This window comes from Cavenderia fasciculata (assembly GCF_000203815.1).
Source record: "Cavenderia fasciculata unplaced genomic scaffold Scf_ET2XIPL01CNAVH-3, whole genome shotgun sequence".
Lineage (NCBI taxonomy): Eukaryota > Evosea > Eumycetozoa > Acytosteliales > Cavenderiaceae > Cavenderia > Cavenderia fasciculata.
Genome location: NW_004457723.1, coordinates 1712811 through 1740038, shown reverse-complemented (window position 1 = coordinate 1740038; position 27228 = coordinate 1712811). Strand labels below are relative to the sequence as shown.

At 35.8% G+C, this 27228-nt stretch overlaps 10 protein-coding genes across 10 annotated transcripts; 7 read left to right on the top strand and 3 right to left on the bottom strand.

Moving 5' to 3' along the window:
- Window positions 1–2647: 2647 nt before the first annotated feature.
- DFA_07515 (uncharacterized protein) lies at window positions 2648–3743 on the top strand (the record flags this gene model as incomplete). Its single annotated transcript, XM_004367317.1, has 2 exons — window positions 2648–2794; window positions 2898–3743. 2 exons carry the CDS (start codon window positions 2648–2650, stop codon window positions 3741–3743), a joined length of 993 nt encoding a protein of 330 aa, XP_004367374.1.
- A 642-nt stretch (window positions 3744–4385) lies between these two features.
- Window positions 4386–4961, top strand: DFA_07514 (uncharacterized protein; the record flags this gene model as incomplete). The annotated part of the gene is made up of 2 exons (XM_004367316.1): window positions 4386–4607; window positions 4710–4961. The coding sequence occupies 2 exons, from the start codon at window positions 4386–4388 to the stop codon at window positions 4959–4961; spliced, it is 474 nt and encodes a 157-aa protein (XP_004367373.1).
- A 313-nt stretch (window positions 4962–5274) lies between these two features.
- DFA_07513 (uncharacterized protein) lies at window positions 5275–6677 on the bottom strand (the record flags this gene model as incomplete). Its single annotated transcript, XM_004367315.1, has 5 exons — window positions 5275–5424; window positions 5520–5702; window positions 5793–5895; window positions 5972–6446; window positions 6656–6677. 5 exons carry the CDS (start codon window positions 6675–6677, stop codon window positions 5275–5277), a joined length of 933 nt encoding a protein of 310 aa, XP_004367372.1.
- Window positions 6678–6989: 312 nt separating this feature from the next.
- DFA_07512 (uncharacterized protein) lies at window positions 6990–10460 on the bottom strand (the record flags this gene model as incomplete). The annotated part of the gene is made up of 2 exons (XM_004367314.1): window positions 6990–9296; window positions 9369–10460. The coding sequence occupies 2 exons, from the start codon at window positions 10458–10460 to the stop codon at window positions 6990–6992; spliced, it is 3399 nt and encodes a 1132-aa protein (XP_004367371.1).
- A 587-nt stretch (window positions 10461–11047) lies between these two features.
- DFA_07511 (uncharacterized protein) lies at window positions 11048–13537 on the top strand (the record flags this gene model as incomplete). Its single annotated transcript, XM_004367313.1, has 3 exons — window positions 11048–12496; window positions 12600–13162; window positions 13255–13537. 3 exons carry the CDS (start codon window positions 11048–11050, stop codon window positions 13535–13537), a joined length of 2295 nt encoding a protein of 764 aa, XP_004367370.1.
- Window positions 13538–13968: 431 nt separating this feature from the next.
- On the top strand, window positions 13969–15894 carry DFA_07510 (uncharacterized protein; the record flags this gene model as incomplete). The annotated part of the gene is made up of 1 exon (XM_004367312.1): window positions 13969–15894. One exon carries the CDS (start codon window positions 13969–13971, stop codon window positions 15892–15894), a length of 1926 nt encoding a protein of 641 aa, XP_004367369.1.
- A 567-nt stretch (window positions 15895–16461) lies between these two features.
- DFA_07509 (uncharacterized protein) lies at window positions 16462–16626 on the top strand (the record flags this gene model as incomplete). Its single annotated transcript, XM_004367311.1, has 1 exon — window positions 16462–16626. One exon carries the CDS (start codon window positions 16462–16464, stop codon window positions 16624–16626), a length of 165 nt encoding a protein of 54 aa, XP_004367368.1.
- Window positions 16627–16868: 242 nt separating this feature from the next.
- DFA_07508 (uncharacterized protein) lies at window positions 16869–18216 on the bottom strand (the record flags this gene model as incomplete). The annotated part of the gene is made up of 4 exons (XM_004367310.1): window positions 16869–17189; window positions 17267–17380; window positions 17473–17529; window positions 17716–18216. 4 exons carry the CDS (start codon window positions 18214–18216, stop codon window positions 16869–16871), a joined length of 993 nt encoding a protein of 330 aa, XP_004367367.1.
- Window positions 18217–18673: 457 nt separating this feature from the next.
- DFA_07507 (uncharacterized protein) lies at window positions 18674–25160 on the top strand (the record flags this gene model as incomplete). The annotated part of the gene is made up of 5 exons (XM_004367309.1): window positions 18674–18700; window positions 18970–20601; window positions 20973–21534; window positions 21802–22576; window positions 25100–25160. The coding sequence occupies 5 exons, from the start codon at window positions 18674–18676 to the stop codon at window positions 25158–25160; spliced, it is 3057 nt and encodes a 1018-aa protein (XP_004367366.1).
- A 114-nt stretch (window positions 25161–25274) lies between these two features.
- On the top strand, window positions 25275–27109 carry rhgA (Rh-like protein/ammonium transporter; the record flags this gene model as incomplete). Its single annotated transcript, XM_004367308.1, has 2 exons — window positions 25275–25685; window positions 25781–27109. The coding sequence occupies 2 exons, from the start codon at window positions 25275–25277 to the stop codon at window positions 27107–27109; spliced, it is 1740 nt and encodes a 579-aa protein (XP_004367365.1).
- Between the last annotated feature and the right edge of the window lie 119 nt (window positions 27110–27228).

Below are 27228 nucleotides of genomic sequence, written 5' to 3'. Positions count from 1 at the left end.
AGTAGAGAGAGAGAGAAGAAAGGTGGATGTAACAGATGACTGTATTTGTTTAATTATAAATATACTGTACGTTTATTTATGTAATCTCTATAGTGTAGCTGGGTTGGGGTCAATCAAATAATAGAATAATAATAATAATAATTGAATGATTGACTAGTCTTGAGGGAATATCTATACGATTGTGTGTGACAATGACCTTTAGACGGACGGATGATGTCGTGGACAAACCTTAGCTTTAAGCTTCTTCTCAAAAAAAGAGAGAAAAAAAATAAAAGATATTAAAGTGCAACATTGGGGTGGGCAATCGATTCAGGGTGACCTCGAAAACCTCTCACGAACTTGCGAATAAAAAGTTTTCGTCATTATCTGGTGTGCAATACAAATATATATTATTGTTTTATGTTATATGTTTTATGTTATTGTTTGTTCAAGTACTTGTATACACATTTTTCTATCTACTTCTTTTACTCTTCGATTGTTCACATTATTATTATACATACGAAATCGTTCAATGACATCATCAATGGGCTGCACACACAAACAAGTTCGAAAAAAATTGTTCGACAAGCGTTTGCAAAGATGATGAATTCATAGTCACTCTTTCAGATATGAGGTAGGATAATCATGTTGTCAGAATATACAGAATATCTTGTCTATTCAATTTAAAACATTTATCTTCTTTATCCTCTTTGTTATTAAAGAGAATGTTCGATTTGATGCTCACGATGATGATGCGGTGCTGCGGAGGGTTTAACCCACCATTTTCTAAATGGAACGGCGGTTGTCTACAGAATATCGAATGGTTCTTCACACAGATATATCTAAGAAAGAAGAAGAAGAAGGGAGATCGCCAACTAGTTTAACTACTTGTACAAACATGGTCAATGAAAGGTGTCACCTTGCTTGCTCTCTTTGTTCTTTAGGGATTGCTTGTGATCTATTTATGATATAATAGTTTTTTTAATACTCTTCCATGAACCAAATTATTGGGGCTACATCTTTGCACTCTCTTGCAGTGGTCTCAGAGACCAATCAATCGATCGACAAACAAGATCTCAAGTTTAAAGGTTGAAATCGCCAAATGATTATGCGCTGCGGTTATAGACGTTTAATAGACGACCTTTGATCATACCTAACGTCACCCATGCACACAAGTCGATCGTCATATGCAAACCTCGATTCGAGATCGATTTTCGAAAATTCGGAGATACTGAGAGGAATGTGCGCACAATACATTAACAAAATTCCTTTCTTTTACAAATGTGGGTTTATCGATCATCAACAACACAACATCAGCTTAGCTGTCGACTTGAAAGAGAAAGGAGATCAAGGTCTGATACCAACTAAAAACTAGGTTTAAAGAAGAACAACAAAAACAACCAATATCGACGAATTACGTAAAAGGGGAAACAAACCATGAAACTCTGCTCTTAAAGTAAAGGAAAACGACATAATTGATGGGGTGATTGCGCGTTATCATCCCCCCCGCCTCCAACCAATGATTAAACAGATCAAAAGATCATACTGGTCAAAAATCAACAACACCGTTACTTTGGCAGACTCGAAATTTTTCTGATCAGAAAACGACAAAACACAAAAAATATCTGTTTTTGATCGAAACTTTTTTTAAACTTCTTTAATGTGTTGGATGGTACCCAGAGGTGTTGGGGTGGGCATTGGTCTTGTGGAAAATGAAAAATCTTTCAATTGCAATCTCTCAATCAGCTCCTTCTCTGTCGATATGTCACGCGTTCTGAGAATGGTGCTGCCAACCACTGAGCTGGGGAGAAGCCCTAAGTCTAGAACACACACCATCACCATTGCTAAGATTAGCTCTCGACCAAGGCAGGTTTGATGCATTAAATGTCTTGATGAATGGGGGCTACCTGCTCTTATACGCCCCTAGTCTACCTTTATAAACCACATGTATACCTAAAACTTGGTTCTACACCGTTAGTATGAATCCATTTCACAAACCTTGGTATCCCCCACCACACGATGTATCGCCCTCCCTCTTCTCTCTTTGTCCCTGTGTTTAACAACTAATTGTGATATTTTTAATTATTTTCTATTTCTCATTCCGCTGTTCTCCTGCTTGCCAGATACCTTTATAAACAGCTTTGCAACAGTTCCTCAAATCACATTATTACTCTATTGTACCACCTACCTGTATTACCATTATCTGTACTTTGTAAGTCGACTACGTTTCAACTCAAAGTATCATCTATCTATCAATCCCCACAAACCTACCCGTTCATATCCAACCTACCGATCAAAATTAATTTTCAAAGAATCCATCAGTGTATGTATAAGCCCACAAACAAACAAAAGACAAAGACAACATGCCGTCACGTCACCACTCTAAAGAGGGGAATGGAGATGCAAAAAATCAGACGGGTCGTCACCACGACTTTGATCAACCATTCTCTCAATCTCCCTTGAATCTCTAGAGGTGTCTCTGCGTGCGTCCAATCAAAAGGATGTCCTTTCCTTCCTACCACATGAATATCTTGCTTACTTACACTTCTCCTTTTTCTTTTTTTTTCCTTTTCAAAACAATCATCTTTTGTTTGTTTTCTCTTCCTTGCCTACTTATTATTCTTTTTCTATATATCTATAGATTATCTTTAAGAAAAACTAAACAACAATGAGATTTTCATTATCATTATTATTTGTAATTTTATCCGTCCTTTTGGCTGGTGTTCTCGCTTGCAAGGACCCATACAACCCCGAGACTGTTGACTATGGTCAATGTGCCTCTGCCACCAAGGCCAACTATGAAGTTCGTTCAGATGTAAATATCAACAAGAAGACATGAAAAGAAATAATCAAACAAATCAATAGTTCAAGTTATTAATCAAAATATATGAAATTTCTATCAATTCCTTTTCTCTTAGTCAAAGGTCTTAACTCCAGCAGATCTCCCAGCTGATGAACTCGCTGTTCACGAATCCAGAATGCGTCACATTATTGACATTGCTCGTGTCAACAACAAGAAGTTTGTTTCCTCTATCTACTTCCCAAATGGCACCCTCGCTTGCATTGGTATCAACACTGGTAAGCCAAACATGATTGCTCATGGTGAAATCGTTGCCATCCAAAACTGCACTGAAATCCACGGTATCTCAATGTACACCAACTACTCTATCTACACCACTGGTGAGCCATGTTCCATGTGTGCCTCTGCCATCCTCTGGTCCAGATTCAAGACTGTCGTCTGGTCTACCTACAACTCTGACCTCTACTGCAAGATCTGTATGTCCAACATCCCAATTGACTCCAGCTACATCTTCTCCCGTGCCTATGGTCTCGGTATTGAAGCCCCAGTTGCTATCGGTGGTGTTGTAAAGGCTGAAGGTGACGCTTGGTTCGGTACCTACTGCAACCGTCCAACCTCCATCTACTACATTGCCCCCAAGTGTGCCTGTCAAGATCCAGCCAAGGTTTCACCACTCAAGTTCACTCAAACCAGAACCACCGTCTGGGTTGAAGGAGGAGACAAGGTCGTCACCCAATGGAACGCCATCATCTCTAACCCATCCAACTCTACCATCGTTGATCCACCCATCGTCATCTCTCCATCCGTCGTCTTCAAGGGTGCTCCATGGGGTATCTCTGCTGCCTCTGAGCCAAACACCTACAAGCTCAGCTACAACAAGGTCCTCTTCCCAGGTCAAACCTTTAGCTTTGGTTACAGTGTCTACGGTCTTGAGGAAGTTGCCTTCACTGCCCTCGAAGCTTAAACATACTAGTAAACATTTACTACTCTTTGTTTAAATCATCCCCTTCTTTTTCCCCCACCCCGACTTTATCAACCAATCAACCAACCCGACTCAACCCAACCCATCACTCCAGAACACATTCACACCGAAAGGATATTATTAATGTAACCCCAAAAGAGTCCTTAAAACCTCTTTTAACAATACCTTTTCACCTTTTTTTTTAACATTTAAATAAATACCCTTTTCTTTACATGTACATAAATATATAATGGTTTGATATTTACTTTGTTATTTTATATTTTGGAAACTAAAATTTAATTAATAAATGGATTTTGTGATTGAGAGTGTGAGTTTAAACAAGTCATTTATGCAATTATACTTATTTCTCTTTCCCTTTTTTGTTTGAACAAATAATGAATAATAGTAATAATTTATTTGAACAAGAGAAATTTAAAATTAAAGAACTTAGTTCAATCTTTCAAGAGGTTGAAACAAGTTATAAAGAACATGTTAGAGATTTGGAAGATGATCTTGACTGGTGACATTCAAAACGTATCAGCAAATGGTCAACCAAATAATTCATTCTTTATTGATAGGTAAGGGGAATGAATGAACAAAATGAATTCATCATTACTAATATATATAACCATTTTATATATTATCATGGTATCTTTAGAGATGGAACACATTTTAGATATATACTATTTAAACTATTTACGTGATGGTGACGATAGTATATTCCCATCAACATACAAAAAAGAGATTATGAGAGAAATGGCTTTCTATAGACTATGTAAATCTCCTTCAAATCTAATTGATTTCCCATGTATTGCAATGATTACAGATTGGATTGGTTCTTATCGTTCCTATAAAATGATTCACAAGGTTTGTTTATCGATACACAAACACAAACACAAACACACAATATATTACAATCAATCATCTCTTTAATTTAATAATTTTGATTCAACTATTTTCCATAACCAGTGTGACGATCAAGGTGAAACAGTTACATTGATTAAATCGGCTGATGGAAATGTATTTGGAGGATATATTAGTCAATCTTGGAATTCAACAAATACATTCTATGGCGATAGTAAATGTTTCCTATTCACTATCATCAACAAACAAGGACTGAATCCTGCAAATGGAGGAACAAAGAAACCTATTTGGGGTCACAAGGATCTATTAACATCGTTTGGAGCACAGGATATCTATCTCAGGCCTATTCATGAATAGTAGCACACGCACTTTAAATTACTTTACTTCGGAGACACCCGAATTTAGAGAAGGATATGCTCATGGATTTGAAGGTGGTAGTTAAAATTATGGTTGTCATACTTGATGACTTGTGGCAACACGATGGGTGTCGAAACGATGAATTGGTATGGCCAGACAGACTGAGCATTGGTGCTTTCAAGTACGAACAAAATCAATAGTACAAATAAATATAGATAAATATTAGAATAATAATAAATAAAGAGATATATAAATAATAATAAAATAATAATAATAATTTGTTGAATTGACTCATTAGTTATTATTTATTTATTTATTGTTGTTGAGTATCAACAGTTTGACAAACTCTCCATGATGATGGTAAACTACTAAGACAACGTTCAAAGACATAAACATCCTTGAATTCAGCATCCTTTACTTGAGAAATAATTATATTCTTTTTAGTATCAGTTCTAGTTAAACTCTGTCAAAAGAAAAGAAAAGAAAAGAAAAGGGAATGTATTAATAAAAACAAACAAACATGTATCTAAATATATTTATAATATTATAATTTCATACTTGTTTACCAGAGAATTCTACACAAATTTGACCAAAATATTCCATACCTCCAGCGGCAGTAGTTCTGATTTGACCAGCTCTAATCCATAACATCTTTGGCTTATCCAATTCACATGTCCATTCACTCTTTACATTATTTTTCTTTCCATCAACCTTGTCAAATTGTGTATTTTTGGCTAGAATCTAGAAAAGAAAAGAAAGGAGGAGGAGGAAACAAAGATTAATAATACAGTGAGTGATATGATTGATAAATCTTGATGAATGATAGGTTACAGAATAATAATGAATGGTAGCTAATTCTTTAACTTCATCAGTATCACTATTTGCAATAGCTTTGTTTAAATTGATAAAGATCTCTTTGGCTTGTTCAACGAATCTGGATAGATTGGAACAAATGATGTGATTAGTTTGTGATTATATATACAATACAACTCTCTGCCAGAGATACATACGATTTTACAGCAAATTGATCTTGAGTCAATGCCTTTAATTTAGATTTGATAACACCGATAGATCCATAGGTTCTATAGTAGAATCTGATAGTATCGATCCATGATGATGGTGTGACGAGTATCTTTGTTAGAGGTACTGGAAGGTTTGGTTCGAATATTTGACCTGGTGATTGAATATAGATGTTTGGTTTCATTGTACGACCGACCTTTTGTCTCATCACTGTATAGTTGGCTACTTGTTGACATAGACCAACAAATTCATTTCTACCTTGATTACTTTCAAATAATTGATTGATTGATTTATATTTGTTGCTATCATTGTTGCTATTATTGTTATTGTTATTGTTATTGTTGTAATTATATGTGATTGATCTTGTACTATTAAATACACCACTGCTACTGCTAGATACACCTCTAAAGAGAGCTCTATATGAAGATGCTGTTGTTCTAGTGATCATCATCGTCGTCGTCGTATCTAATATATATCTAATCAAATGATAAAAGAAATGATTGCATTCATTCATGACAAGTCACTTGACTCTTGCACTCATTTTCGTTCGTTTAATTTTCACTATTGCACTACAGATAACTACAAGATCTGACTCTTTTTAGATACTACTTCTATAATTTAATAGAGAGGAGAGAGAGAAAAAAGATATATAGAAAGGGGAATCTATAATGTACATTGAAGAATGAGTACATTCATTTCATTTCTTTTCATAAATGTGTCACACACTATAGTTAACAACCAACAACAAAATTTCTAATTGGTTTTAAATGGAGATGAGTATACTATACTATACTATACTATGATATGTTATGCTTACCACAAAGCAAAGATATCTCATTCATTCATTGTATTACATTTAAAACGACGACTATACTTCTTCTTCACCAACTACTGTGACTTTTGATGGCACGACTCGTAAATATTTATTATTTTTTTTAACTATTCCTTTTCTAGGGATTCGGGTCAATTATATGACACTTGTTGTTGATGTTCTATCTTCTCTTCTCTTTAAAGGCTGTAAGCGTAGAATGCAATGCCATCGAGTGTCCAACCTAGTCCAATATTTTCATTTGTGGAATACATGTATCTTCTGGTCACTTGATCGAAATAATAGCGATAGACAGGTTGAAGACCAGAAGATCTTTTCGGATACGCTCTCCAAACCGAACCCATTGGGTACCACTTGTATCCAGTTATAGGATCACTGGAGTGAGTACTGTCTAGGCAATAGTCGTAGTTGTATGTTTCTACACTACTATTGGTTACTGGACGAGTAAGGATCGAGTATTGGTATATAGGAAATCCATCACTAGTATCTGGTGCTAATGCTATCCAAACAGGCCCATCTAATATCCATTCACCTCCTACATTATTGAATCTTGAGTAAAAGTATCTAAACTTGTTGGATCCTGCAACAGAAGCATGATATTGGTATATAGTAACCTTTGATGATGAGGCTCGGGTGAGGAACGAAAAAGTTCCTTCTGAATTTCCATAGATCCACATGTATGGAACTGATTTATATTCTTTGGCTTGTTGTTGTTTAAGTTGAGTGATGATTGAACTGTAAGATAGAGGGGTTGATTTACAGCCACCCAATTTCAGAATTTTGGTGAACTGGGGAATGATTCCAATCGAGTTGCCAATGGTAACCAATGGCACAACTTTCCCAGGTTCAGATGATAAATAGACAATGGTATTCTGGTAGAATGATTTGCCTGCAAGAGTAGTCAAAAAGTCTTGGCTGTTGTTACAGTCCAACACAAAGGTAATATTGACACCATATGGTACACTGTTAAAGAGGTCGAGGAAAGTGCTCCAAGTCAGCGAATAATCAGAATAGGTCAAGGTGTGATCGAGGGATACAAGACCAGACTGAGGATCGTTTCCACCAAATATTGACTTTTTGAAACATCTTCCAATAATGGCAACATAGAGAGAGTCACATTGAATCAAGTTGGGAGCCATCCAATTGCTTATTTCATCCTTGATGCAATTGGCACTAGGCCCACAAACAGCGGTACCATTGTTTGTTACTTGTGTGAGGTTCTCTGTTAAAACATGAATGTTTTCCTTGAGGACATAGCCACAATTGGAAAGAGCAGCAGCATGGTCATTGATATCGATGCTTGAGTTGTCCAATGGTGGGGTAGCTCCTTTTTTGTATTCAAGTCCAATTAATAATGCCTTTACCACCCTTCCTCTTTTCGATTCTCTATCACCGTTCCAGTTGGATGCTGGTTCGTTTGTATAAATGTTTCCACTTGCAAATGTTTTGTCTAATATAGGGATTGGTGAACACTTATGATTGTATTGATCAAACAATTGAACAGAAAATACAGTTTGATGTGTTTTACCATTATTAATATTAGTTGCAGTAGTAGTTGTAGCTGAGGAGGTGGTGGGTTCCCATGATGCAACACAAACTTGAGAATCTCCGTTTGAAAACTCTTCAAGAGCGGATCCTGCAGCCATTCCTTTAATACCTATTACAGAGTAGGATCCGTCATCTGGAACAACGATGAACTTGGATGCGCCAATAAGAGTGAATACCATTTTCTTGGCCAATGTTGTGCTGCTGGCTGGCATACTTTTTTTGACAGCCACCAAAACAAACGTTCCATCGTCGAGTGATTGAACATCCAACAAGAATTGTTCCCAACTTGCAGTTGTGTTGTAAAGCTTGATTGTTTTGGATAAGTCAGAGCTCTTTACAAAGATAGCATTGAGTCCTTGTGAATAGCCAAGAGGTGATGCATCAACTCCATTGATTATTATTTGGCAACTTGCGTCGTTTGATTTACCTTTGGATCTGACACACATATTGACACCAGATGAGCGATTGCTGAATAATGATTTTAGTGGGAATCTTGTTGAACAAGAAGATTTGCTGACCTCTTGGTCATTTCCTGCCACACATTCACCGATTATTTGTTGGTTGGCAGGTGTCAAACTGTCATTCACAGTTGCAATCAAGCAATACGGCTCTGGGAGCACAAAATCTTTGATCAGTTTACTTCCAAGGAACTTTTCGATGGCACCAATGGCACCGGTAATTCTTTTAGAAGCACCTCCAACAGCAGAGACAGCCACAATAGTACCAATAGGTAATGTTGACAGCTTTTGGGCAAAGGCAATTGCATGATCGCTGTTATCTTGAGTGTTAAAGTTGCACAACTCTTGAATGATTCCATTGATAGGGTTGATAATCATCACATTGAGACCGATCGAGTTATTTTCTTCGTATTCCGTGATATAGACTCCATTGATTTTAAAACTAGAATATCCATAGTCTTGATGATTGTTTGAATAAAACTAAAAATAAGAATGAATATTATTAGTGATCACTATTGATTGTTTCTATAAATTATAGAAACTAGTACTTACAGCATTGGAAGTGACTTCAATATCAATGAATGACTTTACTTGTGTTGGTACAAAACTTGAAAAGAGTTGAGATGGAGATGTTGCCAGTTTATCGAAAGCAGACCCTGCACGTGATCCCTTTCTACCAATAAGGGAATAGGATTTCGAGAGACTGGTGATTTCATTGAGACGTGATGCACCAACCGTTTCGAGAGCAAATTTTAATTCTTCAGTTAATCCATCAAATGAAAAGGCACCAATGTTTGGTTGGGCAAGAGTGATGGCGACAAAGGTTCCAATAGAAAGATCGAGGATATCTCTAATCATATTGTCCACAGCGCTCTGGCTAGGATCGCAAACTGATATGTCGTAACCTCTAGTATAATATACTTGACCAGTGACTTCATTGATTGCGCACATTATGAACCCACGATTGCTTGTTGGTATTTGGACAATTCCATTGACGACGATGCGGGATGATCCAGTCAATGCATTTGAATAGACTGAAATATCAGTCTCGATTGGTGAGTCGTTGGTCTCTTTTTGTCTTTTCAAAGAGGTATCTTTTGTTTGGGTATACAAGAAACTACATTCACCAGATGTTGCGTATTCACTAAAAGAATATGGCGCACCAACTTTAGACACCATATACCAAATGTAATCGGTTGTACTTGTTTGAAACGATTCAATGTTTGCACTGCCACACTTGTCTCGCAAAAATCCAATTGTTTGGTCATTGAATCTAAACTTGTTGTTGAATCCATCACTGGCAGTAAACAGTGCAAACTTTGTACCATACTTGAGGCCCGTTAGACGAGAAAGAAGATTGTCAGCGTCTTCTTGGCTGTCGTACTTGTAAGATTTTAGATCAGTCCCGTATTCCTTAAAGACCAACAGATTGAGCGCTTGAAAGGTTAACGATAAGAGGCGAACGTTTGTATTGATGATCGATGGTGTACCATTAGAGGAGTATTCAATTTTTAGAGAGGTGGCCAAAGAATTTGTCAATTGCCGATCGAATACCAGGCGTGTCATTTCAGCTTTGATTGCGCCAGGAGTGACTGTGTCATCTCCAAACGACTCTGCAGCAATACCACCCTTGATACCAATCATACAATAGTTTCTATTGGTTCCGACTCTATTGATGTTGGTCGATCCTAGTATAGAAAAGGCGCGAGTGAGGTTGTCTGGCATTGGAGATGGCAGTCCAGTGAAGCACAGAATGATGACCCTTGTTCCGGGATAAAGTTCCATCATACTAGCTGCAAACAACTCCATCTGTGCCGCATCGGTGGTGGGATAGTGGTTGTATGTGAAAGGAAATGCACTCTCGATGTACATTGGGTTTTCAGGCTCAAATACCCACAGATTGATTCCATCTTTCAAGGGTGCGTATGGTCTACAGGCAGTGATACTATTGCTGTCGTACCACATAAACTGTGATTCAGTACGATTTCTAGATATCAAGGTTATCATATGTTATCACTATTACTACGACTATATATTATTATTTTTACTATTACTATGACTATAAAATAGATGATCGTTTGAATGAATAATCTGAGGTCGTGGTCAATACTATGAATGAAGTTCAAAAAAAAAAAAAAAAAAATAATAATAATTACAAGTGGGGAAGGAACGAAGTGTCATGACCATGGCCACAAGAAAAGTTAACAATTAGATAGTAGTATCTTTTTAACATGGATAGTGTATTCTTGAATTCTTCAAGTTATTACATCAAATATTGTAACGAAGAGTTTTACTTTAACGGTACTTTAAACAACATCAATGTATTCACATATCAACCAGAGTTAGATCCTCCATTTATCGTTGAATCATTCAATATCGTTTCACCTGGTGATGAATTGTTATTCGTCTACAAGATGGATTCTCTCCCCATCGGAAAATTCACCATGATAGCAATCAGTCCTAGTCTACCTTTTATAAACGAGTCGATCATCAGAGCATGTTCATCGATTGGAAGTATCGAAATTCATATGTTTGTACCAAATTGCTCTACTTTAGTATCGTCGTTGTCTATCATTGGGTTCAAAGGTCAAGCAATCGGAACTGCAACTGAAGGTACAGGTGAGATTTCATATCCACTCAACACCATCAAGCCCTGTCCACCGAGTCTATCAATTGTCCTTCAAGACAATGATTCAGTTGTCGTCAAAGCCAATGGCAGGTTGGTTAACGATCAAACTACTAGTTTTAAAACTGGTCTCAATGTATTGGTCTTTTCTAAAGATCTAAGTCATATGACTATTACCAACTTTGACACCTCTTCTTCATCGGATGTCTCTTCCTCTTCTTCCTCTTCCTCTTCCTCTTCAACTGATACCACCAATATTCAATTCAACCGATTTATTCAACACCACTACAAAAAATCGAGTGTGATTGCAATTGTAGCTATTATTCCAGAGGGCAAAGATGGTAGTTATTTACGTCTATCCAGTACAACCATACAAACAATCAAAGAAAAACTCGGGAGTAAATACATCGATCAATACATTGGTGGCACTAGTAAATGGGTTCTTATTTCGGTTTATGACTATACTCTTTTTACCGCCAACGAGCATGCAACATCTGCCAACACCTGCTCTGCCTCATATTATCCTCGTTCGTACTCTAGTTTAAAAGTATCCGTAGGATCCTGTAATAGAGTCTATTCAAGTGCCCAAAGTTACATATACATTGATGGAAGATCCAAATTTACAAGTGGAGGAGACGGATTATCAATAACTATTTATAAAGACGGATATGATGAAAGTTTGGTGTTTAAAATAGTTGCAGATGACCAAGTCAACAATGGTTCACCATCAGATATAGCAGTGTCAAAAGCTGCCAATTTTATTTTAAACCGAATTCCTGTTGGATCAGTCGTTGCTATATCTTTGACCACATCACCATCGTCGTCATTTACAATTCCTCAAGACCTAAGAGATGCATTAAAAACTCTGGGTGCCAATTTAAGTAGTAAAATCAATAATCAATCATCGTATGCATTGATTGGAAGAAAGGGAAGTCCACCTGGTTCAGCTCCAGAACAAATATCTCAAACTGGTCCCGTATCTCTATCGGGATGTTTCTCAAATTCAATGCCAGCCATACCGTATGGCTTTGAAATCAAAGCAATTGGAAAAGGTGTAAGTAAAACATATGTAACAAAAAGTCTTGATAATCTTGTGTTATAATTATACTTAATTAATTCAAAACAATTATACTTTTTTATTATCGTTCGTTTTGTAGTGTGATCAAATTGGAGGAGATAGTTATGTCAAGTTTTATGTTAATTCTCAAGAAATCAAATTTGACTATTCAAAAGCTCTCAACATGTTGGTTGTTCGTCCGGATGGGAGCCTCTCTTATTTAAGATCTTATGATACAGGGACAAGTGATAGTGATGCAGAGGCATTTATTGAGGATTTCAATGATGTCGAGGACGGATATATAGCAATAGCCACAAAAGGAGAATGGACACAAAACCTTGGAGATGTCGCCAGAAACCTGATAACCTCACGGCTTGGAGGAACAAATTATGGAGAATATCCAAGAGACTATGGTTCATCCTATTCAATAATCGGAGAGGTTGGTGCTTCCTTTGCACCAGTTCAATCATTTTGTCCGAGAGAAACATCAACCGCTCCAAACTATCCAGCCATTTCATCAATCAGGGTTCCAGGTTATGATACAATGTTAAGAGAAATCGGCGACTCTGTTTTAATCAATGGCACTACTGAAATGAAGATACATGATACAACAATTGTTGGATCACTTTCTAGTGATAGTATCAAAGTTGCTACAATTCGTATGTATTAAAATTTTCAAGAATGGACTAAAATAAAATATTTTATAATCACAAACTTACTAATAGTGTCTCCCCCAACGAAATCATAGTTAAAAGTATAAGAGTAGAAGAGACATTATTTGATTTTATTAAATCATTACCAGATGGAACAAAAGTAATTTGTCAAACAACCAATACTAGTATCTCTAGCAACGAGCAGAGATTAGCATTTCAAATGATTGGAGGATGTAAATATGATATGAAACAACCATACAATGCTGTCTACACTATTATTGGAGTAAAAGGCTGTTCTCCTGGATCTGCAATGGAGAACGTATCCGAGATCAATTCAAATCTTGTAATGGCTTCCTTTGCAAGAGTTGACAAAAACAATTATTAAAACATGTACTTTTATTTTTAATTATTATTATTATTTTATCATTTCTTCTATCAACCAAATAAGATTATTTTTTTGGTAGCTTTGAATTTGCAGTGTTATTGGTCACCACCAACACGATTTTCATCGATGCATACTGCTGTTGCAACACCAAGCATAATCTACTCCTATGCTACCTATGACCAAGTAGGTGTTTGTTGATTGTGGTGGTACCAATTGATTTTATTGCCATTTTTATCATTGGTGTGGTATGGTTTTGTGTGAGTGTGTGGTTTATTAAAACTGATCGATCATTATTTTTTGAAGCAACAAGGTCATGTTGTTGTATAGTTATAGTAGATAGATAGATAGATAGATAGATTTAGTGTAGATATCTATATAATTGATAAACTTTAAAGTTAAATTACTCCACCATCGGTACTTGTGGTTGCACAATGGATAATACAATGTTCAAAGACACTCGAAAACAATCAACGTTGTCGTCGTCTTCATGGTTGGATACTACACAACAACAACAAATCTTTGAAGGTTTATTCGATCCACTTGATAGTGGAAACTATTATATTACAACATTGGTAGACCGTTATATTGGTAAATCAACAAACCGCAAAGAGAATCATCATGTTGTAGTATCATCGTCGTCGTCGTCATCATCGTCATCGTCATCGTCACCTCTTCTTCCAAACTATATTTATGGTATAATCATACAATACTTGTTTAGAGATAGATCATTACCATTCAAGTTTAGATTGAGATTGGCACTTGTATCAAAGTATACACTCAAGATGTTGTCAAACTACTTTACAAGACTAGATACACGTACCTATCACCTGGCCAACACCAATCGGTCACTGACACCAACATTCTCTGGCAAGATGTATATGCACGAACACAACGAGATTAGAACATTGCACCAACGCACAGAGAATCCACTATGTCTATTTAAAAAGATAACGAATCTACGGTGTCTCTTGGACCATGTTCTTGGTAATTATTCGTACCCTCCATCATCTCGGTTCGGTCCGTCACTCTACCATCCTCCTCCCACTATACCAGAACAGATGGTATACCTTGAAAATATAATGTCAACCATTCAAACATTCAAAGTTATTGCAAATGATTTAAAGGCTGTTGGATTGATACCTCTCATCTCTCTACTCATGACCAATCAATCAATAACTAAATTTAAATTCTCTCATAGAAAGTGTAAACTTGGTTGGATGATCATTTGTAATGACAATAATAATAATAATAATAACAATCAATTGGTGGAAGAGGAGACGCCAAGAAAACAATTATTTAAATTATTACAATGTTTAATAGAGACGGTTGTAAATGATGGGTCATCATCATATGGTAGTGATTCAAGGTTTGCTTTATTGGTATTGGATAAACTTAAAGAATCTCCAATCAAAGGTATACAATTATACAAATTAAAACTTTGTACTACTACATTACAAGATTTCAACAACGATCGGTTTACATCGCTTGTCAAACATGGTATACGTAGTTTACTACTACCGGACATGTTTTTAGATCAGATATCGGTAGAACAAGTAGATGTATTGACTAGACAACTACCAAATTTGGAGATACTCAAGTTTTTCAAGTGTAATGCATTTAGCAATGGTCTGGCTGGACACTACCCAACACTCGTCTCGATCCTGTCGTCTACCATCTCACCTATTAAACAATTGAGCTATCCACTCAAATGTCAGGCCGAATCGATGATGCCACTACTGTTGGCAAAGCGAGTGACTCATCTACACATATGCTTACAGAAATTCAAAAAACAACAATCCGCAGTATCGGCTAGCAACGGTGACAGCAAGTCTAATCAAGACTACCTCTTATTTAAACTACCAACACTCACTCACCTCAAAATACCAAATGGTAATATTAAATCAGTGTGGGCTAGAATACTAGAACCTAATATTGACAATATTACCTGTTTGACACTTGGATCAATTAATCCAATCCAACCAATCTATCTCACCGATTTCATTGCCAAATCTACCAAACTCGAATATCTCATTATTTCTCGGTGGTATCATGACACTGTATTTACAGTGGAAGAGGTTGACAAGGCTAGCAGCACCAAAACAATGGCACCCATCTCTGAAGCCATTGGTCAAAATCAATCGATTCGTCAAATTCGATGTGGACATATATACAGTATTAAATTCTTGATCAACCTCCTCATACATGCAAACAAGAATCCAACCCTCAAAAAAATGGTTGTCAAATCACATTCTCTATCTTTTATATCATCCATTGATCTTCAAAAGGATTTAGACTTTGAAGTTATCACTTCTGTTGATGATGGTTCAGTTCAAACTCATAGTTTTTATAAATATTAAAATATTAATCAATTTTAATAATAATAATTATCTATCTATAGATAATCAACTTGTATATATAAATATAATATAATATAATATAATATTAACCAAACTAAAATAAATAAATAAATTTATCCAGCATTGGATGATGTAAATAATTTGTAAATCCACCTAATTCAAACTTTACTCATTTTTCAAAGCTACCGTGCCCTACACTCAAGTTCATCATCTGATTTTCATTGTCGCTTTAGTTTAATTTAAATTAATCAGATAGAAATAGAGATATAATATAGTTTATAGAGGAATATAAGAAACATGGGGTATGTTAATCGATAACAAGTAATAGTATTCTTTTTAAAAAACATAGTTATTAATATGTACATTTCTATCATATCATGTGATCGCTTGAATACCATACAGTTTAATTTCACTTATTTTGGATTGCGTTGTCATTTCAACAGCTGCAGCTGGTGTTAGAAGAACATTGGGTCATGAGTAAACATCACATAAAAGATAAAAGATATGATATCATTTAGATTGATTTATTAATTAATGGTTATCTTTTTGTTGTTTAGTTTATCAAAAATGGCATTATCAAAATTAGAGAATCAAGGATTAACTGTACGTTCAGCAGTATCTGGTTTCTTTAATGTTGGAGAATGGGTTGCAGCCAAGAGCATCAACTTCACAAAGACTAAAATATCACAATACAAATTAGATGATTATCCATTAAGAAAACCAAAGGATTAAAACTAACTCTAAACCATTTAGTTTATAATGGTAAACAAGTAAATAGATCATATATATATAACAAGAAAATAAATTATTGTAAAATTAAAAGAAGTATAGGTAAAGCAAACAAACAAACAAACAAATGAATGAATGAATGAGGAAAGAAAAGATAAAATAATATATTATTATTATTTATTATTCATACAAAAGAAAAAGAAACAAAAGGAAACAAGAGCACTACTTGTTTCGTTTGTTTTGGTTTAAAGAATATAACTTTGTCTATTAGATGAAGTACTAGTTGAAGATATTCTACGATTAACGCCACTACCACTACCACTGGTACCACCGTTATTACCTGTAAATTCATTCTGTCGTCGGAGATAGTCATCATACATTTCTTTTGTCATAAAATAATAACCATCACCTTTTGGTAATCGATTAGTTGGCAATAGTCCTGAAAACCAATATTTCCCCTTCCCCAATACCATCTCTAGGTTTGCCTTCCAACCTAAATTATAATTCCTCTTTTTTGTTTTTGAATGAGGTCCTCCTAAATTCTCTATAGTTGTTTGTCCAGTACACTAAATAAATAGAGTAGATTGAAATAAATAATTATCCAAACCTAATAATAATAAACATTGTGATGATGAATACTTACAATTAAATATAAATGGAATACAAAAAATCCACCCATTACCAACATTAACAAACTTGCCAACAAGAATGATGTTATTATTAAGAATCTTGTAATCTCATCGAATTTGTCACCAAACTAATAATACAAATATAGGATATACATTATTAATAATTAAATTTCCAAGATCTCTTTCAAAAAGATTTAATCTTATTTGTTGATATACATACAAGTGATCCATTATAAAATAATGCCAATGAATGTAATACTACAAAGAGACATCCAACCTCTAAATAAAATAATGTCAATATAAAATACCTATAATTCTTGAATCCTATACAATTGGACATCCATGCTAAGGTGAGTGAAGAAATGGGAGTGTTAATAACTAGTTGGTCAAGGATTCAAGGGTATGATTTGATATTTGACTTACGACAATGATGATCCATTTTAAGTACACATTTATTACAAACATTGCAATGATGACAACGAGGTGGTTTAGGTCTAGAACACTTTTTACAATATGCCCATGTAACATTGAAATCAATGACCAATGGAAGATCACCAACATTGCCGTCATCAATATCACCAAAACTATCATTTAATTGACTACCATTGGTTGAACTATTGATTCCACTACTACTGCTACTATCACCAGTGTTGTTGAATGATGGTGAAGAAGAGTCATCGAGACTTGAAGTAGCTGGGAATGAAGGTGAACCTGGATCGACTGTTATAGTCTTATAGTAATTAAAGTAAAGGTTGGATGCGATATAAAATGATACCAATATATCTAGTACAACGTGAGGTTGTGTAAGATAGGTCATATAAGATTCATACGGTGGTAGTAGAGATGGTAGTATCTCGATAAAGTACATAAACACAACCAATGTAATGAGTGCTGTACCACCTCCCACAAAGAAAGGTCCTGATATTCTAGTCAAGATATACATCCATCCATCACCGCATCCCATCCTTTCTTTTTTCTTCTTCTTCTTCTTTGTATTACAACAAAAGTGAATCTGTTAAAACTACTACTATAGTATATGTATCAATGAATGGTTTTTCTTTCTTTGCAGTGTGTTTCAAAATGAACATTTAAATGTTATATTTTAAACTTTCCTCCCCTGGTCAGGTCAGAGGTAAATATAAATATAAATAAATATATATTATTATATATTATTATTATTAGTTGGTTGGGTTATTTGATATCTATCTATCTATTTATCTATCTACATTCATTCAGTCCTTGGTAAAGTTGTTGTATATAAACTTTAATATAAAAGTTGTATTTGTTGGTTGGTTGGTTGGTTAGCTTATAAAGTGTTGGTTCACATGGGTTGTCACTTGCAACCGCGACCAAGGATGAGAAAGGGAATTAATAATTAAAGAGTTAAGTAGAGTCTTTAGATTTTAATCATTTTAAAATTAATGTGCAAAACCAACAACCTCGAGGTTGTTTGTTGTAAACAAACTATTTCCTTTTTTATTTTTAATCTAAACTACGAATAGTACATATGTACATATTAAACAATAACAACAAATAATGTAAGTAAAATAGAGGAGAGAGAGATAGAGAGTTGGTTCTGATTATACCACTACTACTACTACTACAACTACACCTCTCATTCATTCACTCATAACTAACATATGTATGTTATATCTTATCTATTTATCTATCTATTTACAATGTAGTAAAGTAATCGATATAGATAGATTGTATCTAGATGGTCAAACCAACAAATAGACCAAAAGTCGATCCTCTTAGATACGGTATAAGAGGGATAAACCTGTTGGGAGAAGAAAAGTTTGAAAAGGCTTTGGAATGCTTTGAGAAAGCTCTGGCTCTCAGATCAGATGATCCCAACTTTCTACTCAACAAATTGACTGCATTGGTTTCATTGTTGCGATACGAGGAAGCTATATCTTTGGCACGGTTCATTGTGGAAACCTATCCTTTTGAGACGTGTACATTCTCTGCCTATAATCATCTCGGAACCATCTATTATTGCATACAACACTATGAAGAAGCGTTAGAGTGTTGCAAGACTACAATGACCTTTCCGGGCAATGAAGCAAAGAGAAATGCAGATAAATGTAAAAGGAGAATACGTGAAAGTCAAGGTTTGTACGACTTTGTTACACTCAAAGACATTCAAACGTTGCCTGGAGACATTGATTGCAGCGAGTATATTGGACCGATCAAGATTAGAGATGAACCATCTAAAACAGCGTCTGGAAGGAATCAACAGCGACTAGGGTTAGAGTGTACAAAGGATGTTGGTGCTGGTACACTGTTATTCTCAGTAGTAACTTTGTTTACGCATCCCCTTTCGACACCTGGCATAACAGAAGCATCAGTCACCAAACAAGAGATGGATATTATACAAGAATCGATGCAACACTATTTTACAACATGTGATATGCATTGCAAACGTCAACTGCACGCACTCTACTCGACGATGGGAGCTATGCAGAGGAATGTAGAGTTGGATGATTTTAGGTATCATAAAGTGGTGACTAGCAACATCAAACCATATAATCGCGAAAAGAGTAATCCCGATTTGTACAACCTACCAATATTGGAACGCGAACAAATCGCACACATTGCAAAGTATGCAGGTCGTACCATCCCATGTCAAGGCTGGGGTATTTGGTCGTTGGCAGCAATGGCCAACCACTCTTGCATACCCAATGCATGTTGTTTTCAAATCAAAGGATTTCTTTTTGTATTTGCTTCGGGCAACCTCAAAGCAGGACAAGAGATATTCTTGGAGCGAGGAAACTACCGCTCCATGTCATACCCAAAACGAATCGAAAGGTTGGGATTCAAGTGTGAATGTCCACTCTGTCTACTCGACGCGCAAGAAACAGAGAAAAGCTTCAAAACAAGAATCGATTGTATAGATACTTTTAAATATTATTGTGGTCAACCACAACAATCTCATGAACGATACATTTCGAAATTGGAAGAGTCTATAAAGAGTATCAAGAAAACCTATTCAGATCAAGATCGAATACTTCAAACCGAACTTGAAACATCTCTTAGAACACTTGGATTGGTTTATGGAGACTATAATTTATACAAAAAGGGTATTATAATCTATCTACAATTAATTACAACTTTTGGATTCAGTGGTAAATTAAGTTTTACCAAGACCAAGTTGCCACAATATCCACCAATCCATTTTAAAATCCAATTACAAGGTAACCTTTTATTTGAACATACATACCTATTTATGGAACTATCACGGCTGGCCAAAATACTTGGTTATCAAACACTATTCCGACAATCACTAGCCATCTCTAGATTGGCTGCTTTCATTCACCAAGGTTTCATTCCAAAAGAACATGCCTTTGTATTTAAAAACATGGGTTTCTCAAATCATATATTTTATTATCTTGATACTGTAGAGTTTATTAATAATAAATAAATATCTAAAGTCAAAAAGAAAAGAAAAGAAAAGAAAAAGAAAAAGAAAAAGAAAAAAGAAAATAAAATAAATGGTTGTTTGTAAATATTTTAAATTAAAATAATAATATCCGAAAACTTTAATTTGCACAAGGCCAAAGTGTGATGATCATCAACTCTTGTTTTAATTTCATTTTATATTCGATACATATATAGATATATATAATTAGATATAATTAGATATTAGTAGGTCTTTTTGGGATGAGTACATTATATGAATTATCATCAAAAGGATGTTTACATTTACAAGAGTGAAAGTACGAGTTGGCATTGGCATGTTTTGAAAAGGCATTGTTGTTATCACCTGACCACGAAGGTTTGTTGTTTAACAAGTTGACTTCGTTGGGATCGTTATTCAGATATGAAGAGGTGTTGGAGTTGGGAGCTCATTTGACTATTGTGAAACAGTCGACAGAGATCAAGGTCTACCAAACATTGGCTATTGCCTATTACAATATCGAAGCGTATGAAAAGTCGATCGAGTGCAACCAAATGGTACTGGGATTCCAACCAAACAATGCAGAAGCTAAAATCAACATTGGCCGATGTGTCGAGAGAATACCTGAACGTGACCATGGCCGATACAACTTTGACAAGATCAAAGCAAACATTATAAAGACTGGACGGCTGGATTGTAGCGAGTATATCGGTCCTATCAAGATTAGAGATGAACCATCTAAAACAGAGTCTGGTGTAAATCAACAACGTATCGGATTAGAGGTGACCAAAGATGTGGCAGCTGGAACTATCTTGTTTGCAACGACTGCATGTAGAATACAAAAAGAGTTGCCAGTGTCGTGGGGAGAGCACGAGACTGAATGTATGGTCAAACAAATGAACATGCAGCTACCAACATGTCACCAAAACATGAATCGTCAACTACACGCACTCTACTCTACAATTGGTGCAAAGACCAAAGGGACGCTTGAATTGGACGATTTTAAAATGTTCAAGGTGCCCATCACCAACATCAAACATTACGAATCCAAGGATTGTCAAGGGTTCAATCAGTACAATCTACCGAGACTGACAAAAAACCAAATCACAAAGATTACTCGACACGCAGGCAAGGTTCTAACGCGACAAGGGTGTTGGGGTCTTTGGTCGTTGGCATCGCTTGCCAACCACTCGTGTCTCTACAATACCGGTACATTCCATTTGGAAGAGATACTCTTTGCGGTGGCATCTAAAAACCTCAAAGCCGGTGATGAAATCTTTATCTCGCGCGGAGACTATACCAGTCTTGCCTATCCAAAGAGAATAGAAGAGTTGGGATTCAAGTGTGAATGTCCACTCTGTCTACTCGACGCACAAGAATCTCCAAATAGTTTTAGAGACCGAAAGATACTGTTGGATCTCTACCGAAAGAATTATCAGATTCAAGTGGCAACATCAAGCTCACGTGGTCAATATACAGCCAAATTACAAGATTTGGTAAAGAAGTTGAAAAACACCTATTCCGACTCGGATAGACACTTTCAATTTGAAATTGAAGCACCACTGTCAACACTTGCCTCAACATTCAATGGGGAAAAGGCAATTGTACCTTGTCTACAATTAATTACAATGAGTGGATTTACTGGTAAATTAAGTTTCACCAAAGAAAAGTTACCGCCACAAGATCCACCCATACACTTTAAAATTGAAAATGAAGGTTTCCTCCGTATCGATCATATTGGTCTATTTATGAACCTATGTAAAGAATCAAAGGATCTTGGTTATGAAACTCTATCTAGACAGGCACTTGCCATCTCTCGTCATGCTGCCTTTATTCACATGGGTCTATCACTTCAAGAACATGCTGCTTATTTTAAAACAATGGGTTATCCAAATCAATATTTAACTTTTCGTGATACTGTAGAGTTTTTAAATTAATAATTAAATAATTATTAATAGTAGTAATTAATAAATAATAAATAATAATAATAGTAGTAACAAAAGAAAATGAAAAAGATAAATTATTATTATTATTTTCGTACTCATAATAGATTCACCAATCTTTGCAGAATTGTTTGGTTTTCCCCAGTTTCACACAAAAACAGTTGAAAAAAGTTTTTTAGATACTCGGTTTGTAAAACAGACCTGGTTGCTATGTGCTGTTTAAAGTTTAAACAGGTGTCACCCAAATGCGTGATGACATGGTGAATCTAACCAGCCATTGTTCTTGATTTATTTATGGATTTAATAATAATCACGAGGCTCCCCTTTCCTCACCTCTGCTACCCACCCCCTCTTTTCACTCACTTCTCTTATTCTTACCAAAAATACAAATATTTATTTATTTATAAATAATAACATTATTTATTTGTTCGAGAATATATTCTCGGTTCTTATCGATTATTATTATTAAATTATTGTCTGATACAATTAGTTGTAGTTACTCGCCCCAACAGAGTGAATTAATTAATTCCAATCAGATGACGACGGAGTTTTGGGAACCAAGTAAGTAGATATTTATACACATTCGTTCATCAACAACAATGTACATTTTACAAGATATCTAACTATCCCTTCTTCTTTTCTTTCTTTCTTTCTTTCTTTCCTTAGAGCTAGACACATTCATGAATTGATCAACTAGTATCTCTTTCTGATTGTCTTCTTCGTCACTCAATTTACGTGCTTTTAAAAAGTAGAGTGTAGCCCTGGGTACCACCACACATTCTATCTGTCGTCTCATAGCAAAAAATGACACCCCCACTTAGTGAGGAAGAAGGGGTGTCATCAATCGACAAACAAGACAACGATTGATGTAACACACAAGTTTATAATGAATTTTCCACGGCGAAACTTCTCCACTTCTGATCGAAAAGGCCACACACCAACTCAACACACGACAGGTCTGAATTCATGCCATAGACCATGGTTGTTGTACCCCCTGTTTAAACAGCCCCCACATGGATATCTTGATTTTTTTTGTTTTTTTTTTAAAACACGTTTCAACCAAGAGGTGCCCTAACAAAGGAGAACAGTCGAGACCTTGTTCATTAGTTTTGACAATTGAAACAAGGTATGAAGTAGTGACACTATAGTATTATCACACACACACACACACACAAAACTCGATCTATTCATCATAATCATAGGTATAAACAACAACAACAACAATTTACATTACATCATCACTTTACCACATGATGATCGATCATTCAAGTGAACAGATTCGATTCTATCTTTTAGCAGTGAACTTTTGCGTATAGTACACTCTTCATCATTCAACTTCAAAGTGATTATAGTGTGTTATGTTGGTTTATCACCCCCACCCTTCCTCAAACCATCAAACACTCTTCACTCTTTCTCTCTCACCCATATCAGTAGTGGTGTTGTGGGAAATAGGTTATACACTCTCGCTACACTTCACCATATTATATTTTAAATTTCAAACGACGATTTGATTGGAAATTCAAATTTCCTTTTAAATTTACCTAATATGTTTTTTTTTGTTTTGAAATCAACAACAACACCGACCTACCAGGCAATAGGACAACAACTAATATAAAAGGAGGTACCTCAACAAGCCTGTTGTTCTATCATCCATCTTTGTTGTTTGTTGTTTGTTGTTCACCAATATACAATATTAGTGTAATTATCCACAAAATTTAAATATATATTTATAAATATATATATATATATAATTGTTATATTTCGTCGACTTGAAAACAGGAGATTCAATAATAATAATATTATTTATTCCCTCCATCCAATTAATTACCTACATACCCCCACACCGAAGTGTTTTGAATAGTTTTTTTGTTTTGTTTTGCAAAAAATAAAAAATATCTATTTAATCTAATACCAAAATAGATAATATCTTAATCACTGTTCACACAACAACACAACACAACACTCCACTTCCAACAACAGGAATTAAAAGTAAGATAGATAGATAGTGAGTGAGTGAGTGAGTGAGAGAATGGAACTACTCATGAGTAATAATAATAATAATGTTCAAACAACAATCAAATTCAACCTTATAAAACAATAACAACATTGTGTATAAAACGAAACAAATGTCACTTTACCTACCTTACCTACCTACCACCTACGATAGATAGTCTAGTATGGTTGGGGAGGGTGTCTGTAAAGTTGTGTGCACAAGTAATTTTATTGTAGTAATTTAAATATTTTTTAAATCTTACCATGTATCACCAAATACACTACACTACACTCTTCTCTTCTCTCCCACCTGACAGATAGTCCTGTCAGTCAGTCAGTCAGCCAGTTCAGTTTAACCAGTTCCCAGTCAGTCTATCCAGTCAAATTAGCCAACCAATTGGCTATCTCACATTTATATCACATTATTCAAATCTATTCTTCACAAATACACTCAATTCCCCTCAATTCCCTACTTCTTCCCCTCATGTGCACACTTTTTTTATACTTTACAGTGCAGTAGAGAGTAGAGTAGAGTTCCATCCAGTCGTCTATAACTTTCATTTATTCAAATAAATATAACATTTCAGACACTGACTTCTTCTTCTTCTATCTATTTTCGATTATTATTGCCATATTTAGGATTTTAAAGTAGCACATCTTTATTTATAAATATATATATAAAAAGAGATGGCAAACAAAGATCTCATCCAAGGCATCAAAGCCAAGAGAACTGAAAGTTTTACTTTTACCATTGCACTCTTAGCATTCCAAATCTTTATGGTTGTTTTGTATGCCGTTTGGGTTAGATATTCAAATGATGACGATAGAAAGAATGACCCAGAGAACCCAAGTTCACTCGAGAATCCAGTACAAGAAGACGTCGACAATGTCTATGGATACTTCCGTGATATCAACATTATGATTTTCTTTGGTTTCGGTTTCCTCATGACCTTTTTAAGACGTTATGGTTATTCTGCCCTCGGTTACACTTTTGTCATTTCTGCCATGGTTTGTCAATGGAGTATTTTACTCTATGGTTTCTTTGAAACTGTTCATCATGCCGACAAGAATGATGAATATTTCAGTAGTAATTTCCAAGTATGTAGAAACAAAAGTAGAAACAAAAAATATAACATTAAACAGGGAAATACTAATAACGGTATTATTTATTTATTTATTCCTCTCTCTATTAGTTTACATTATATTCTATGCTTAATGGATTATTTTGCGCTGGAGCTGTAATGATCAGTTATGGTGCAATTCTTGGTCGTGTTACACCAACTCAAATGTTGGCTTTGGGTATCATTGAACCAATGTTTTACTTTTTGAACTTGTTCATTGGCGACATGGTTTTGAAGGCCGTCGACGTCGGTGGAGGTATGTACATTCACACTTTTGGTTGTTACTTTGGTTTGACAGTCGCTTGGTTCTTGACCAACCGCAAGACCAAGGAGTGTCCAGACAACACTGCCTCTTATAACGGCGATCTCTTTGCCATGGCCGGTACCCTCTTCCTCTGGATGATGTGGCCATCTTTCAACGCTGCCATTGCCCCAGAAGGTGACCCACAATTCCGTGCCCTCGCCAACACATTCATCTCGCTCACATCGTCCACCATGGCCACCTTTATCGTGTCGCGTCTCCTCGGTCACTATGGCTACAAATTGGACATGGTCCACGTACAAAACAGTTCGCTTGCCGGTGGTGTCATCCAAGGTGTCTTGGCCCACATGAACATTTCACCAGCCATCGCCATCACTATGGGTTTCATCGCTGGTACCATTTCCGTGTTGGGTTACGTCTTTTTGACTCCACTCTTGCAAAAGCGTCTCAATATCCAAGATACCTGCGGTATCCACAATCTCCACGGTATGCCAGGTTTCCTCGGCTCAATTGCCGCCATCATTGCCTGTGCTCGTGGTATCAACAACAAATATCTCTATGGCGACGACTATGATGCCATCTTTAGAGCTGGTGACGACCAAGCCCGTGCCAACGCTGCCGCCACCTTTATCTCGGTCGGTCTTGCCATTGTCGGTGGTTTGATCACTGGTTTCATCCTCAAGCTCATCGGCCGTATCGGTCAACTCAAGACTGAAGAATACTACCAAGACTCTGCTTTCTGGCACGTCCCAAGCGACTATCCAAAGGACATCGAGTCTGGCACCGCCCCAGTTGGCGACGAAGAGAATGGCGCCGTCGAACTCGACATTAAAAAGGCCGACTTGAACGAACTCAAGAAGAAGGGTTCTTCTAGAGCTTACCGTCGTGAGATTATCCGTCTCCTCGAGACTTTGGTCCTCTCTGAAGGTTTGGCTCGCAAGTACGATAGCAGCGAAAGTGATCAAGACTCTGACGGATCCGACTCTGATGACGATGAATCAAACTCTCGCAAGAACCGTCGTGGACATCACCACTCCAAACGTAGCCACCACAAGAACAATAATAATAACAATAGAAAGGATGAAGTCATCCCAGAGAAAAAGGAACAAGAAATTAAAATTCCAGATTCTTCAAACTAAATTAAAATACATTTTTTTAAAACAAAAAAGAAAAAAGAAAATTAAATAAAAATTATAAAATTAAAATACAACCAAACACAATACAATATTAATTATTAATATTGATCAAGTAGATAAGA